This window comes from Podarcis cretensis (assembly GCF_951804945.1).
Source record: "Podarcis cretensis genome assembly, chromosome: 12".
Lineage (NCBI taxonomy): Eukaryota > Metazoa > Chordata > Lepidosauria > Squamata > Lacertidae > Podarcis > Podarcis cretensis.
In genome coordinates this window covers 3,261,392-3,277,324 of record NC_137181.1, presented here as the reverse complement: position 1 = coordinate 3,277,324, position 15,933 = coordinate 3,261,392, and the positions used below count along the sequence as shown (strand labels likewise).

At 48.3% G+C, this 15,933-nt stretch overlaps 1 protein-coding gene and 1 long non-coding RNA gene across 3 annotated transcripts in view; both read right to left on the bottom strand.

Annotated features, from left to right (window-relative positions):
- Positions 1 to 15,933, bottom strand: part of LOC307199358 — a 155,486-nt gene that overhangs the window by 23,283 nt on the left and 116,270 nt on the right. The gene's annotated exons all lie outside the window — the stretch shown is intronic.
- The window catches only part of CCM2 (CCM2 scaffold protein), a 51,775-nt gene that overhangs the window by 23,138 nt on the left and 12,704 nt on the right, over positions 1 to 15,933 (bottom strand). The window contains exon 1 of one of the 2 annotated variants that reach the window (XM_079946951.1): positions 2,524 to 2,550. The exons of the other annotated variant lie outside the window; for it this stretch is intronic. Coding sequence (XP_079803077.1) covers positions 2,524 to 2,535 — 12 coding nt within the window. The 5' untranslated portion in view covers positions 2,536 to 2,550. Of the gene's footprint in view, positions 1 to 2,523; positions 2,551 to 15,933 lie in introns of those variants that run through there. 2 annotated transcript variants of the gene reach the window in all.

The following is a 15,933-nucleotide window of genomic DNA, read 5'->3' as shown; positions in this document are numbered from 1 at the left end:
GGAGGAATGCAGCTGCTCACAAAACGAGTACAGAGCTGGAACAAAATGGGTACAAAACTGGAAAAAGCTACCCACAAAAGGTACACCTGCCTTGTTGGCAAACAGCTCAATGAAATAATAATAATAATAATAATAATAATAATAATAATAATAATAATAATAATTTATTATTTGTACCCCGCCCATCTGGCTGGGTTTCCCCAGCCACTCTGGGCGGCTTCCAACAAAGATAAAAAATACACTAAAATGTCACATATTAAAAACTTCCCTGAACAGGGCTGCCTTCAGATGTCTTCTGAATGTCAGGTAGTTGTTTATCGCTTTGACATCTGATGGGAGGGCATTCCACAGGGTGGGCGCCACTACCGAGAAGGCCCTCTGCCTGGTTCCCTGTAACTTGGCCTCTCGCAGTGAGGGAACCGCCAGAAGGCCCTCGGAGCTGGACCTCAGTGTCCGGGCAGAACGATGGGGGAGGAGACGCTCCTTCAGATATACTGGACCGAGGCCATTTAGGGATTTAAAGGTCAGCACCAACACTTTGAATCGTGCTCGGAAACGTACACAAAAGAGAGCCTGGAATCTCTAGATGCTCCTCTGAATTACCCAAGAGATCATAGAATCATAGAATTGGAAGAGACCACAAGGGCCATCGAGTCCAACCCCCTGCCAAGCAGGAAACACCATCAGAGCACTCCTGACATATGGTTGTCAAGCCTCTGCTTAAAGACCTCCAAAGAAGGAGACTCCACCACACTCCTGGGCAGCAAATTCCACTGTCGAACAGCTCATACTGTCAGGAGGTTCTTCCTAATGTTTAGGTGGAATCTTCTTATATAGATATATAGAAGCTGTTGAGAACAGAAACAACTTCTTTAAGTTTGTACACCACGCTATACCCATAGATCTCAGAACAGCTCGAAACATAAACCTGCAGTATTAAAAAACACCAAATACATAATAAAAAGAACAGAAGCAAACCAATAATCTCCTCTTCCACGACACATTGGAAAGGGCATCGGATGTCAATCAGCTGAAGGCCTGGCGGAAGAGGAACGTTTTCGCTTGGTGCCTAAAATTTATATAATGGGAGAACACTCCAAATGGGGAGCCACTGCAGAAAAGGCCTTGTTTTTCTTTTGCCCGCCTCTGGACCTTGTGGGGAAGACACACGAGAAAGGGCCTTGGAGGAAGATGGCAAGGGCCGGGTCAGTTCATCTGGAGAGAGCGGTCCTTAAGGTATTGCGGTCCCAAGCCCTTTAAGGCTTTATAGGTCAAAACCAGCACTTTGATTTGGGCTTGGAAACTAACTGGCCGTCAGGGCAGGATGGGCGTTATATGAACAAACATTCCTTGCCAGACACAGAGAAGACGTTGGGTTGGGAATGTTTCTCAGCTGACCCACCAATTTGAAATCTCAAGAAACAAGAAGGACACTGACAAACTGGAACGTGTCCAGAGGAGGGCAACCAAAATGGTCAAAGGCCTGGAAACGATGCCTTATGAGGAACGGCTAAGGGAGCTGGGCATGTTTAGCCTGGAGAAGAGGAGGTTAAGGGGTGATATGATAGCCATGTTCAAATATAGAAAAGGATGTCACATAGAGGAGGGGGAAAGGTTGTTTTCTGTTGCTCCAGAGAAGCGGACACGGAGCAATGGCTCCAAACTACAAGAAAGAAGATTCCACCTAAACATTAGGAAGAACTTCCTGACAGTAAGAGCTGTTCGACAGTGGAATTTGCTGCCAAGGTGTGTGGTGGAGTCTCCTTCTTTGGAGGTCTTGAAGCAGAGGCTTGACAACCATATGTCAGGAGTGCTCTGATGGTGTTTCCTGATTGGCAGGGGGTTGGACTCGATGGCCCTTGTGGTCTCTTCCAACTCTATGATTCTATGATTTCCACACATCTGTCCCCTTGGCAGGTGCACCCTTTCTACTGCACACAGAGATGTGGAAAAACCCCACAGGCAAGTTCTGGAGATCCCAAAAAAGTGGGATGTTGTTTTATTTTTTTTCCAAGTAGCTCATGGTGCAAAGTCCCGCCCCCCCCAAAAAGAGGTAGTAGAGAGAGATGGTTTGACGGACACTGGAAGGGGATAAAACCGCTGGGCAGACAAGACAGAAGACGGAGAGGTAGGGCTGAGAGCCTGGGTGCCCCTGAGCACGTGCAGAGGTGAAAGAGAGGTGTTTTAGGGATAAAGAGAGAGAGGGAAGCTTTGCTTACTGGAAGAGCTTTACAGTGGTACCTCGGGTTAAGTACTTAATTCCTTCCGGAGGTCCGTTCTTAACCTGAAACTGTTCTTAACCTGAAGCACCACTTTAGCTAATGGGGCCTCCTGCTGCTGCCGTGCCGCTGGAGCACAATTTCTGTTCTCATCCTGAAGCATAGTACTTAACCTGAAGCACTATTTCTGGGTTAGCGGAGTCTGTAACCTGAAGCGTATGTAACCTGAAGTGTATGTAACCCGAGGTACCGCTATATTAGAAGTACTGGGAGGCTATCAGGGCACGGAACCGCAGATCCCTACCTCATTCTCCATGAAGCCTCCAGTTCTTCAGAGGGAGGGTTTGAGAAGGCTGCCTTGAATTTAAAAGGGTCTCACTCCACTCCACCCACCCTACCGGGCTCCTCCAGGCTGCTGGCTAATGGCTGCCGTTGCCGAAGGGCGAGGAACAACTGTCAGCTTCTGCTCTTGAGCAAGAAGGCGAACAGGACGCAGGGAGACCACAGCTTCCTCCTGCTCGGCTCGCTCAGGGCGGAGAGGCGGCTGTGGGCGAAAAAGTAGAAAGTCCCACGGGGTGGGGGTGGACTAGCAACCGAAAGAGGGGCAAAGAGGCTCACCTGCTGTTGTGCTCTCCAATCCATCAAGGCAGGCTTCCCTAGAATCATAGAATTGTAGAGTTCGAAGGGAACCCAAAGGTCATCCAGTCCAACCCTCTGCAATGCACCTGCTTCTCTCGCTCTTCAGACGGCCCAAGATTTCCTTAACATGTTATGCACCTGTTCGGGTGCCAATCGCTCATCCATTTTTGTTACAACCTCCTGACAAGATCTCACCAGTGTAACCTAAGAGTTCAGATTTGATCGGCGCTAACTCTCTGCAACAACAAACCTAGACAGCATCTTAAAAAGCAGAGACATCACCTTGCCAACAAAGGTCTGTATAGTTAAAGCTCTGGTTTTCCCAGTGGTGATGTATGGAAGTGAGAGCTGGACCTTAAAGAAGGCTGATCGCCGAAGAATTGATGCTTTTGAATTCTGGCGCTGGAGGAGACTCTGGAGAGTCCCATGGACTGCAAGAAAATCAAACCTCTCCATTCTGAAGGAATTCAGCCCTGAGTGCTCACTGGGAGGACAGATCCTGAAGTTGAGGCTCCAAGACTTTGGCCACCTCATGAGCAGAGAAGACTCCCTGGAAAAGACCCTGATGTTGGGAAAGATGGAGGGCACAAGGAGAAGGGGACGACAGAGGACGAGATGGTGGGACAGTGTTCTCGAAGCTACCAGCATGAGTCTGACCAAACTGCGGGAGGCAGTGGAAAACAGGAGTGCCTGGCGCGCTCTGGTCCAGGGGGTCACGAAGTGGCGGACACTTTTAAAAAAAACAACTTAAATTGTCATAGGTATTAAAAAATTTGCTTGCAGAAATTCGAAACACAAACTGTTACAGTGAGGCTAAGAAGATGCAAGGAGCTTCTCGAAAAAAGTTTTCCTCCAATGTCCAGCTTCTCAAACTCAGTTTCTCCCCTCCAAAACAAACATGCCAGAAGGGTGGGGAAAGCTTCCTTCGGGATTCTGAATAAAGCTGTCTCTTTTGCTTCAGGCTTTTGCTTCCTGGAATGCCAGGGCAGAGACTGTTGCGGCTTTGATGCCCCTGCTGGCCATGTCATGCCTCTTTTGTTCCACTGCTGCAAGGTCCTTGAATCTGGGAGGGAGGCATTTTCTTTTTCTTAAACCGCACACAGCCAGGCCCCGAGGCTCCAGATGCAAACAGAGGTCTCTCCTCCTTCCTCTCCCTGATATTTTTTTAAAACATTAAAACAGGGTTGGCTCTCGGGCTTGTAAGCGCATGCAGTTGCAGGAGTGCTACTTATTTATCCGATTCCCAAAATACAGTGGAAAACCCGCTAGACGAAAGGGTTTTCCGTTTTTCGAGGCGCTTCGCAAGACGAATTTCCCTATGGGCTTGCTTCGCAAGATGAAAACGTCTTGCAAGTCTTGCGAGTTTTTTCCCTCCCCCCCCCTTTTCTAAGCCACTAAGCTGCTAATAGCGCTAATCCGCTAATCCGCTAAGCCGCTAATAGGGATGCTTCGCAAGACGAAAAAACCGCTAGACGAAGAGACTCGCGGAACGGATTATTTTCGTCTTGCGAGGCACCACTGTACCTGGAAGCGCTTTCGCTGCAAAAACATCAACAATAGGAAACGATCCCGTATGTAAAACAGTTTCAAATCCAGTACAGATGAAGACGGTATTTGAACAGACGTCTTATAGACAGTGTTGGAAACTCAGATGTATAACGTAGGTGCCAAATGGCACCTTAATCCTAGCTTACGGTCGCCACAACGGAATGTCTATTGGCCAGAGGGTTGCACGAGAGGACCCTCTTGCAATGCTACAATTCTACAATCTCAACTACTACATTGCTTGACAGAAGGTCGGCTGTTCGAATCCCCACGACGGGGTGAGCTCCTGTTGTTTGGTCCCTGCTCCTGCCAACCTAGCAGTGCAAAAGCACGTCAAAGTGCAAGTAGATCAATAGGTACCGCTCCGGCGGGAAGGTAAACAGCGTTTCCGTGCGCTGCTCTGGTTTGCCAGAAGCGGCTTAGTCATGCTGGCCACATGAGCTGTATGCCGGCTCCCTTGGCCTGTAAAGCGAGATGAGCGCTGCAACCCCAGAGTCATCTGCAACTGGACTTAACTGTCAGCAGTTCTTTATGAATGAATTGATTTAGAATGCATTTCAATTGATTGATTGTGATTTTATGTGATTTATTTCTTTTGCAGTGGTACCTCGGGTTAAGAACTTAATTCGTTCTGGAGTCCGTTCTTAACCTGAAACTGTTCTTAACCTGAAGCACCACTTTAGCTAAAGGAGCCTTCCGCTGCCGCCACAAGATTTCTGTTCTCATCCTGAAGCAAAGTTCTTAACCTGAGGTACTATTTCTGGGTTAGCGGAGTCTGTAACCTAAAGCGTCTGTAACCCGAGGTACCACTGTATTGTTGTTGGCCGCTCTGAGCCCGGCTTCGGCTGGGGAGGGCAGGATATAAATAAAAAAAATTCTTATTATTATTAACCTTTACCTTTTTACCACAAGGCTTGTGGAGATTCGCATATGCACCAAACCCACTAGCTGACTCCCAGCCTGCGGGGAAATGCCTGCTTCAGGAGTTGGGTCAGTTTTGTTTGAACGTGGGGGGGGGGCCCAACTCCTTCCTGGCGTACATGAAAAGCAAGCTACCCCCTTCTTTCAAGTCCAGATGGCTGCAAGCTTTCATTTTTATGTTTACATCAGCTTCGTCGGCTTCAGCGCCAACGTTCAAGGGAAAAGGAAAGGAATTTTCCTCGAGTGCTATTTTTAGATCTGCCTCACTTGTTCCAGTCACAGGGGTGGGGGGAATCCCTGAACCCTGACTTAGTCCTGCAAAGAGAGCTTTCCCCCACCTCCAGAATTATTAGGCCTTTCAGAGGGGAAACTGAATCGTTCTGCGGATGAGGCAGAAGGTGGAATCCATGCCACAGAGATTGCTGCTTGAAACGTAATGCAGAACAAACTTTGAAAATTTTGCCAACTCCATCAGCCGTCCAGAACAAGGGCTGTGTGTGAGTGTGAATGCACGCAAACATTTGCACCAGGACTGTGCACTGGCTCTGCTTTAACGCTAATGGGCTTTGGCACACACAAGAAGAGCTTGTTATGAAAATTATAAGGTCTAAGATACAAAATAAATGTACCGAGCAAAAACATACATAAATATATAAATGAAAAAGTCCTGAAACCATTTTGTCTCTTCCAAATTGACCTCAAATGTTTCTCTGCAAGGAGAGAGGAGAGAGGAAATGAGAAAAACCTCCCCATTGTCTCTTTGCTCACAAATCCTGCCTTAAGAACACATTTAAGATATGAACAGGGCAAGCCTGTGACCTGGACTCGGGAATTAAATAGTTATCATCACAAAAGAATAGCCAGGCTGTCCTGGTAAAACCCATTAACAGCCAGGTAAACCCATCAACTGGGTGGGGCTGTGGTGAAACTACAGAGCCTAGGGCTTGCCGATCAGAAGGTTGGCGGTTCGAATCCCCGCGACGGGGTGAGCTCCTGTTGCTCAGTCCCAGCTCCTGCCAACCTAGCAGTTTGAAAGTACACCAGTGCAAGTAGATAAATAGGTACCACTCTGGCGGGAAGGTAAACGGCGTTTCCGTGCGCTGCTCTGGTTCGCCAGAAGCGGCTTAGTCATGCTGGCCACATGACCCGGAAGCTGTACGCCGGCTCCCTTGGCCAGTAAAGCGAGATGAGCACTGCAACTCCAGAGTCGGCCACGACTGGTCCTAACGGTCAGGGTTCCCTTTAAGCCCATCAACAGGTTTCATGCCAGACAGGATTCTGTTGTAGACCGCCCCTTCTCTGATGTATGTATGATTTATGGGTGGGTGGTCTTGGGCTCCAGGGTGGGCAATTCCAGATGTCTATACAGTGGTACCTCGGGTTACAGATGCTGCAGGTTACGTGATTTCGGATTGCGCACTGCGCCGAACCCGGAAGTACTGGAACAGGTTACTTCTGGGTTTCTTCGCTCGCGCAGAAGCACTAAATCACACCTTGCGGAAATGACTGGCAGAATCCGAGACCAGGGAGAAGAGTTGGTGGAAGAAGACTGGAAGAAATTTAAAGATTACTTACAGAAACACTGTAAAATTATTGAATGTTAACGATGCTGGAATGAAATGAAGTGGTTTTAGCAATAAGGCAAAATAGGAATATGTAAAATTGATTTGATGTTAGATGAAAATTTGAAGTTATAACATGTGAAGATAAAGAACTAAGAGTAAACAAAGAGGGTATGGATTTGCTGAACCAACTATTAACTGGAATACAAAAAAGGGAGGTGTGAGGAAGTCATGAAAATAAGTAAATGAATGGTAAGACAACAGAAAGAGGGATCTATTTTTAACTGTTTTTATTCCTTTTTCTTTTCTTCTTTTCTGGTGTTTGTATTTTTTGTATTTTCTTTTTACTATTTTTGTAACTTTTTTCTGGTTGAAAAGCTAATCAATATTATTTTAAAAAAATAAATAAATCACACCTTGCACATGTGCAGGAGCGCCGAATCGCGACCCATGCACGCGCAGACGCAGCACTGTGGGTTGCGAACGTGCCTTCCACACGGATTACGTTCGCAACCTGAGGTTCCACTGTATAAGGGTTTGCATGCCATTGTTTGAGGTCCCTCCTGTCTCCTGCGTGTGGTTTGAGTACCCTGTTGCAACAGTTCAATAAAGATCAGGCTTACTAGCTGCTTTGCTTCTCAATATTCTCTGGTTGGCTTCTGTTATTTTCTCCTACCGATAAGGAACTTACAAAAGAACTCTATATGGGCTCTTGGGTATCCTGTAAGGGAAAAGGAGCAGTTTCTTCTTATAACAAGCGCAAAGCCTGCACTCCTGCTAATTGGCTCGCAAGCAGATTAACTTCCTCCCTAACCACAGTAAAGGCTAGGAAAAAGTCTTCCCGTGGGTTACCAGCCAGTTTTGTCTGTTCAAATAGTTCAGCTCTCCCAAGGCTTTGCACTGAGCCTCCCATCTGTCCCAGCTAGAGCTGGGATCAGGGCCCTGGGTTAGGTTTCCAGGGGCGAGGCTTGCACAACCTTAGAAACCAACAAACTGCATTATCCATTTATAAACCTCAGTATTCTTTGCAGGGTTTTTTAAAAGAAACAGAACGCGAAGCACTCTCTGCTAGTCTACTACCAAGTTTCGGAAAGTTGTTTGCCTGTTCTCTAAGCACTCGGACACCTCGTAAATTAGCTTAACCAAGTTTTGCACGACGTATCTCAAGATCAAGATTTTCGTCTATGTTTGGAGACTGTTCTGAATCAAGAGGGCGGACTGGGCCTTTCAAAACTGCACTGATTTAAAGCCCCAATTTCAAAACGGCACAGAATTTTTTGGATTCTTGGAATTCCCAAGCAGTGCTGGGTACGAGACTGCTGGCTTTGCTGCCTCCTGCTCTTCAGCGTGACATTCACGGATAATGTGGTACCTCACAACGATCCTGTAAGGTAGGACAGCCCGTGTGTGAGAGGCTAAGGGCCCAAAGTCATTTACTGAGCCTCACAGTCCAAGACAAGATTCAAACACAGACCTTCCACAATTCCCCACTTTAAGAACAGATGAACCACGCCGACAATTTTTACCCTGGAATTCTGCATCAATGCTCAGTGTACTCTCGTTTCTGACTGATGCATAATGTCCACAGACATTTCTACAAGTTAGGGAATATTCCACGCGTTTCAGAACATGCTGGTCTTCGAAAACGGCAAGGCAGCTGGTGTGCAAGAAATCAGGCTTGCTTTGTTGTGTGTGTTTTTTTAAATTTTGGCCTTCTGTTCTTCCCCCATTTATCTGCTCCATCCATCTGCTGTGAGTTGTCAAAGAAGCAGGTGTCAGCCATCTGGGTTAAGGCGCTGTTTATAATAATATCTATCTATCTATCTATCTATCTATCTATCTGGTGACAAGCAATGGAAAAGGAGCCCGGAATCTTTCTGCGGGGGGAAAGAGGTCTGGGAGCACACAGAATGGAATAGAAATATTACAGTCTATGCATGAACTACCGTATTTTTCGCTCTATAGGATGCACTTTTCCCCCTCCAAAAAATAAGGGGAAATGTGTGTGCGTCCTATGGAGCAAATGCAGGCTCCTTGGCTTCAGCGATAGCAACGCGAAGCCTCCGAAGCGCAGAGGGAGCGCTTTCGCTGAAGCTTGGAGAGCGAGATGGGTCGGTGGGCACCGACCCCTCTCACTCTCCAGGCTTCAGGGATAGCCGCCTGAAGCCTTCGGAGCGCAGCGCGAATTCCCGCTGCGTTCTGGATGCTTCAGGTTCCTTTCGCTGAAGCCAGGAGAGTCTTGCTCTTCTGGCTTCAGCAAAAGGAACTCAAAACCTGAGGAGCGCAGCGGGAACTTGTGCTGCGCTCGGAAGGCTTCAGGGAGAGGCTACACGCGGCTATGGCTTCTTTAGCCCCGTGCAGCCTCTCCCGGCTGGAGAGGTTGCGCACAGCTAAAGAGGAAGCCAAGACAGTAAGCGGGATCCATCCTGCTCGCGGTCTTGGCTTGTGCCATAGGCGCGCGCAACCACCCCTCTGGCAGGGAGAAGTTGCACGCAGCCTATACGCTGCGCTTTGGGGCTGGGGGGGTTAGGGTTAGGTTTTTTCTTGATTTCCCCCTCTAAAAACTAGGTACGCCCTATGGTCCGGTGTGCCCTATGGAGCGAAAAATACGGTATGTTGCGTGGCTCCAAGAAGACTTCCGGAGCAAATTTCAGTTAAAATTCTGAGAGATATGCATTGCAAGCCAATGCCACACTATTGTTCTGAAGAGGTGGGGGTGTGTCCAAATTCCTCACCGCTCCCCTTGTATTGCAACCCAGGTGGGTGGGGCTTGCTACCAGGCCCCGCCTACTTTTGGAAAGAGCCCCGCCCACTCTGGCAGGAGGCTAAAGGAACGCCACCCTGCTCTCTCACTCAACAGGCCTCAATTACCCATTGACTGCCGCAGAGCAGATTTCCGTGCTTAAGCCAAGGGCGCTTGGGAAATTGCTAAATTAAAAGGCGAAAGATTTATACGATCTGAGGAGAAGCCAGAGTAAAATTAATTTTAAGACCCTTGCAGGGCTATTGAGAAGCTACATGCCATCAGGCTCAGCTGTAAGCTTGCCCCGAGAGGATTTCTTTACGGTCTGGGCAACGGCTTGGAAGTGCAAAGGCATGGCTTTTAAGCCATCTCTGCAGTAATCCACACAGAGGGAATGTGGATCAGGAACACTCAGCGGATACAGAACTGTTCCTACTTCCCAGGCCTGCGCCTCATGCCTTCTCTTCAATACCTACTGCATGATCTCCTGAGCAAATCTACAGAGACATCACCTTGCCAACAAAGGTGTGTATAGTTAAAGCTCTGGTTTTCCCAGTAGTGATGTATGGAAGTGAGAGCTGGACCATAAAGAAGGCTGATCGCCAAAGAATGGATGCTTTTGGATTCTGGTGCTGGAGGAGACTCTGGAGAGTCCCATGGACTGCAAGAAGATCAAACCTCTCCATTCTGAAGGAAATCAGCCCTGAGTGCTCACTGGAAGGACAGATCCTGAAGCTGAGGCTCCAATACTTTGGCCACCTCAGGAGAAGAGAAGACTCCCTGGAAAAGACCCTGATGTTGGGAAAGATGGAGGGCACAAGGAGAAGGGGACGACAGAGGACGAGATGGTTGGATAGTGTTCTTGAAGCTACCAACATGAGTTTGACCAAACTGCGGTAAACAGTGGAAGACAGGAGTGCCTGGCGTGCTCTGGTCCATGGGGTCATGAAGAGTCGGACACGACTAAACGACTAAACAACAACAGAGGGAGCTTGCTCCCTATTAAGAATTCATGGGTGATAGATTGAGAAACTGGGTGATCCAGGCAGCTCTCCCAAATCAGTCTCCTGCCCCCACCTCCAGGTGTTTTGCATTACAACTCCCAGTATAATACAGCCGAGCTTGCTAGGGCTGATGGGAGTTGTAGTCCAAAAAAACAACAACATAGCAGGGTTTCCCAGCCTTGGCCCTCAGCTGTTGTTGGACTACAACTCCCATCATCCCTACCTAGCAGGACCTAGAGCAGGCATCCCCAACCTTCGGCCCTCCAGATGTCTTGGACTACAATTCCCATCATCCCTGACCGCTGGTCCTGTTAGCTAGGGATGATGGGAGTTATAAGCCAAAACATCTGGAGGGCCGCAGATTGGGGGTGCCTGACCTGGAGGGAGCCAGGCCGGAGAAGGCTATCCTATGTCCTTTGACTGTTTTATTGGAAAAGAAAATCTCAAGTTGTCCACTTTAAGCCATAAAGTGGACGGCCAAAGAACCAGAGAAAATGGCGGCCCTTTAGATTGTCCTTCCTGCTGTGCCATTCAGACATGCCCAATTCGCTCTCGCTTGACCCGGGGTTCTCACGCTATTCCATGCATCTTGGCACCAGAGCTTGAGAGATAATAATTAATAATAATAATAAATTTTATTTTTACCCCGCCCTCCCCAGCCAAGACCGGGCTCAGGGCGGCTAACACCAAATATAAAAATTGATTAGAATACAGCTTAAAAAACAAATTTAAAATACAACATTAAAACATTAAAATGCAGCCTCATTTCAGTGGAACGCAATCAAAAACTTTTTTGGGGATAAAAACGTCAAGTCTTCACCAAGGCTAACTATCCAGACTGGTCCTATATGGGCCAGAAAAAAGCCAGGGAAGTCCCCAAATAGGAGTTCCAACACAGGAGAAGGGAAAAAGGAAAGAAGGTAAAGGAATCAAATTGATTCCAAGCCAAAGGCCAGGCAGAACAACTCTTACAGGCCCTGGGGAAAGAAATCAGATCCCGCAGGGCCCTGGTCTCATGAGACAGAGCGTTCCACCAGGCCGGAGCCAGTGTTGAAAAGGCCCTGGCTCTGGTTGAGGCTAATCTGACTTCCTTAGGACCCGGGACCACTAGGGTGTTGCTATTTATGGACCTTAAGATGCTCTGGTCGTGCCACTCCACAAACCGTCCTAACATTAAAAAGGAAAGCAATAGGCTGCCTGTTTTGAGGATGAAGAAGATCAGCACAGCAAGGCCCGTCACACCTTACGGGTGCTGCACCACTCAACAATTGTGTTTGTGGGATGGCAAAGAGGGGGAAGCTGTGTCGGCCAACAACAGTCACGCCCCATTGCAGCCGTTCTGGATTAAGTGCCTGGTTATGGGTATATTTTTATCCACCTATTTCTGCGCGTTTGGGAGCAAAAATAAAAATGAGGCAGCTGCAACAGGATACTGCAAATGGCCATTTAAAGCCATGTGCTGCCCTTTCATCAAATCCAGCTGTTGCCCAGGCAAGACTCATCTGGAAGGGAGCATCACTTTTTGGACTGGAGAAAGAAAACAAGTTCTAGAATTCCAGGAACATGGCCCAGCTGCCCAATTTTCCGCCAGAACTGCCTCCGAGTCAAAGCCAGAACGGTGGAGGTTCTTTGGGAAACAAACCGTGTTGCCTGGAGCCTTCGCCAACCTGGTGATGCCCAGATGCTCTGGACTGTGGGCTGATGGGAATTTTAATACAGAACAGCTATACTGCACTGGGCTGACGATGGCTGGGCGGAGAGGTTAACAATGATCAAACCTCTCCATTCTGAAGGAAATCAGCCCTGAGTGCTCACTGGAAGGACAGATCGTGAAGCTGAGGCTCCAGTACTTCGGCCACCTCATGAGAAGAGAAGACTCCCTGGAGAAGACCCTGATGTTGGGAAAGATGGAGGGCACAAGGAGAAGGGGGCGACAGAGGACGAGATGGTTGGATAGTGTTTTCGAGGTTACCAGCATGAGTCTGACCAAGCTGCGGGGGGCAGTGGAGGACAGGAGTGCCTGGCGTTCTCTGGTCCATGGGGTCACGAAGAGTCGGACACGACTAAACGACTAAACAACAACAACATCTGGCTGGGCTTCCCCAGCCACTCTGGGCGGCTTCCAACAAAATATTAAAATACCGTAATACACCAAACATTAAAAGCTTCCCTAAACAGGGCTGCCTTCAGATGTCTTCTAAAAGTCTAGTAGTTGTTGTTCTCTTTGACATCTGGTGGGAGGGTGTTCCACAGGGCGGGTGCCACCACCGAGAAGGCCCTCTGCCTGGTTCCCTGTAACTTGGCTTCTCGCAGTGAGGGAACCACCAGAAGGCCCTCGGCGTTGGACCTCAGTGTCCGGGCTGAACGATGGAGGTTATTACCTTATTACCTTGTTCTGACAGTTGGTGTCCAACTGTCCTAATAAAGCAGCCTTTTTCAACCTGTGGGTCCCCAGGTGTTGTTGAACTACAACTCCCATCACCCCTAACTAGCAAGGCCAGAGCTCAGGGATGATGGGAGCTGTAGTCCAACAACATCTGGGGACCCACAGGTTGAGAACCACTGGAATAAAGGAATCTCCCTATTGTTCCACACTCAAAACATACCAACTTGGTTGTCTCTGCTTTCCATGAGACCTCTACAAGCCAGCTGCATCACCTATAGCAAAGTACCGTATCGGCCTGAATATAAGCCTCAAACCCCCCCCCCCCAAATTCCGACCATGAAAAGTTAAAGTGCAGCTTAAATTTGCAACCTTACAAAAATCGGCTTTTGCGATATTGCTGCTGAGACAGACATACCGTAAAACGGAAAGGGTGCGAGTGCCTGAGGAATTTTAAGAGAGAGAGGCTTATGTTTGGTATTGTCTTTTCGCCTCCCCGACCCCTATGAATTTTAAAGGGGCTGCTTATATTTGGGTGCGGCTTATATTCCGGCCAATACGGTAATTCGGAAGGACAAGGTTTGGTGGCCAGGTAAACCTGCAAGTTGCTACAGGATGTACAGAAAAAAAGCACTGGAATAAAGCGCCTGCGAGGCCACCAAACTCAGCCGTGCACAGAAGCTCCAAAGCGCGACTTAAAAGATCCTGGAACTGAACTGCGCCTAGGGCCCGAATGACTATCGTCCGATGAGAAAAGCTGCCAGCCTGTTTAGAATTACTTTGTCTGCACCGTCACTAAGCGAAGTGTCTGGCGGCTCTGCTGCCACCTTCTGAAATGGTGGTGGCTGCAGATTTCTGCGGTGGGAAAGGCTCCACTAAAAATAGCTCGTTTCCCACAGTTATGTCCCAGGCGGGAGGGTGGGGAGCGAACGGGATGCCAAGCTTTCATGTGCAGTTAAATGGGGATGAGCTCAGAGGCTGCCACTTCTTGCAATGAGGATCCTGGAATGAAGCGAGTGAGTGTATACACACAGAAACACAAGTTTCGATTCTCAGTCTCGCCCTGTGTGCTGTTAACACGATCCAAGAGAACATTGCTTTTTTAAACAAGGAGCAGAGAGTGCTGATTTCATGTATACTTGGGAGGCTTTCTTGAGAAGGCGAGACTCGAAGCGTTTTGGGATCCGTGTCGCTGGCAGTTCAGTTCTAGTTATTTATGTTTGTGAGCACAATTCAAAGTGTTGGCACTGACCTTTAAAGCCCTAAACGGCCTCAGCCCAGTATACCTGAAGGAGCGTCTCCACCTCCATTGTCCAGGCCAGACACTGAGGTCCAGATCCAAGGGCCTTCTGGCGGTTCCCTCCCTGTGAGAAGTGAGGTTACAGGGAACCAGGCAGAGGGCCTTCTCGGTGGTGGCACCCGCCCTGTGGAACGCCCTCCTATTAGATGTCAAGGAAATAAACAACTACAGTAGTACCTCTGGTTGCGAATGGGATCCGTTCCGGAGGCCCGTTCGTAACATGAAAAGAGCACAACCTGCAGCAGCCCGTCTGCGCATGGGCGGCTTGCGATTCGCCGCTTCTGCGCATTATGTCATTTTGCACTTCTGCGAATGCTGTGAAACCCGGAAGTAACCCTTTCCGGTACTTCCAGGTCACCACGGGATGTAACCTGAAAGAACGTAACATGAAGCGGACGTAACATGAGGTATGACTGTATCTGACTTTTAGGAGACATCTGAAGGCAGCCCTGCTTAGGGAAGTTTTTAATGTTTGATGTTTTGTTCTGTTTTTAATATTCTGTTGTGGGCCGCCCAGAGTCGCTGGAAAACCCAGCCAGATGGGAAGGGGTATTATTCTTATTCCGCCTTTCTGACACAGAGCTCAAGGCAGCCAACCAGAGTTCTCCCTTGCTCCCTTTTCCAATCCTTACAAAAATCCTGAGAGGTAGGCTTGGCCGAGAGATGGGAGACAGGCCCAAGGTCATTAGGAAATCTGTGGCAGAACCTACATCTGGCTTGCTCTAACCACTACTGGAACGCACAGTGTTTTATCAAGGTGGATAAAGGGGGATGAAGAATCATCCGTTGATCCAGATGCACAGGCCCTCAAGGCAAGGGCAGATATTCCGCTGGAGGAAATGAGATAAGGTCACCATTCCTGTCTCTTTCACCAAACAGCTCAAGGCTCTCTCCTTCTTCATTTAATACCCCCAATAACCCTGTGAGGTAGGTTAAGCTTGAGAGGCAGTGACCGGTGCCACTCTAACCGCTATTCTATTTATTGTGCTTGTGAAAGACAGCAGCCTGGCATTGGGGTGGGGTGATGTTGTTGTTGTTTAGTCGTTTAGTCATGTCCGACTCTTCGTGACTCCCTGGACCAGAGCACGCCAGGCACTCCTGTCTTCCACCGCCTCCCGCAGTTTGGTCAAACTCATGCTGGTAGCTTTGAGAACACTGTCCCACCATCTCGTCCTCTGTCATCCCCTTCTCCTTGTGCCCTCCATCTTTCCCAACATCAGGGTCTTTTCCAGGGAGTCTTCTCTTCTCATGAGGTGGCCAAAGTCTTGGAGCCTCAGCTTTAGGATCTGTCCTTCCAGTGAGCACTCAGGGCTGATTTCCTTCAGAATGGAGAGATTTGGTCTTCTTGCAGTCCATGGGACTCTCAAGAGTTTCCTCCAGCACCATAATTCAAAAGCATCCATTCTTTGGTGATCAGCCTTCTTTATGGTCCAGCTCTCACTTCCATACATCACTACTGGGGAGGTGATAAAGGACTTTAAACATTCAGAGTCAGTAATTAGTTCTGTGGCCATCTCCGTACGAGATGTTTTATAAGCAAGTTGTTCTCTTCCACCCACTAAAAAAAAAAAAGGTTCAGGGCCCAATTTCTCTTCCAGAATTAAAACTGAAGTAAAA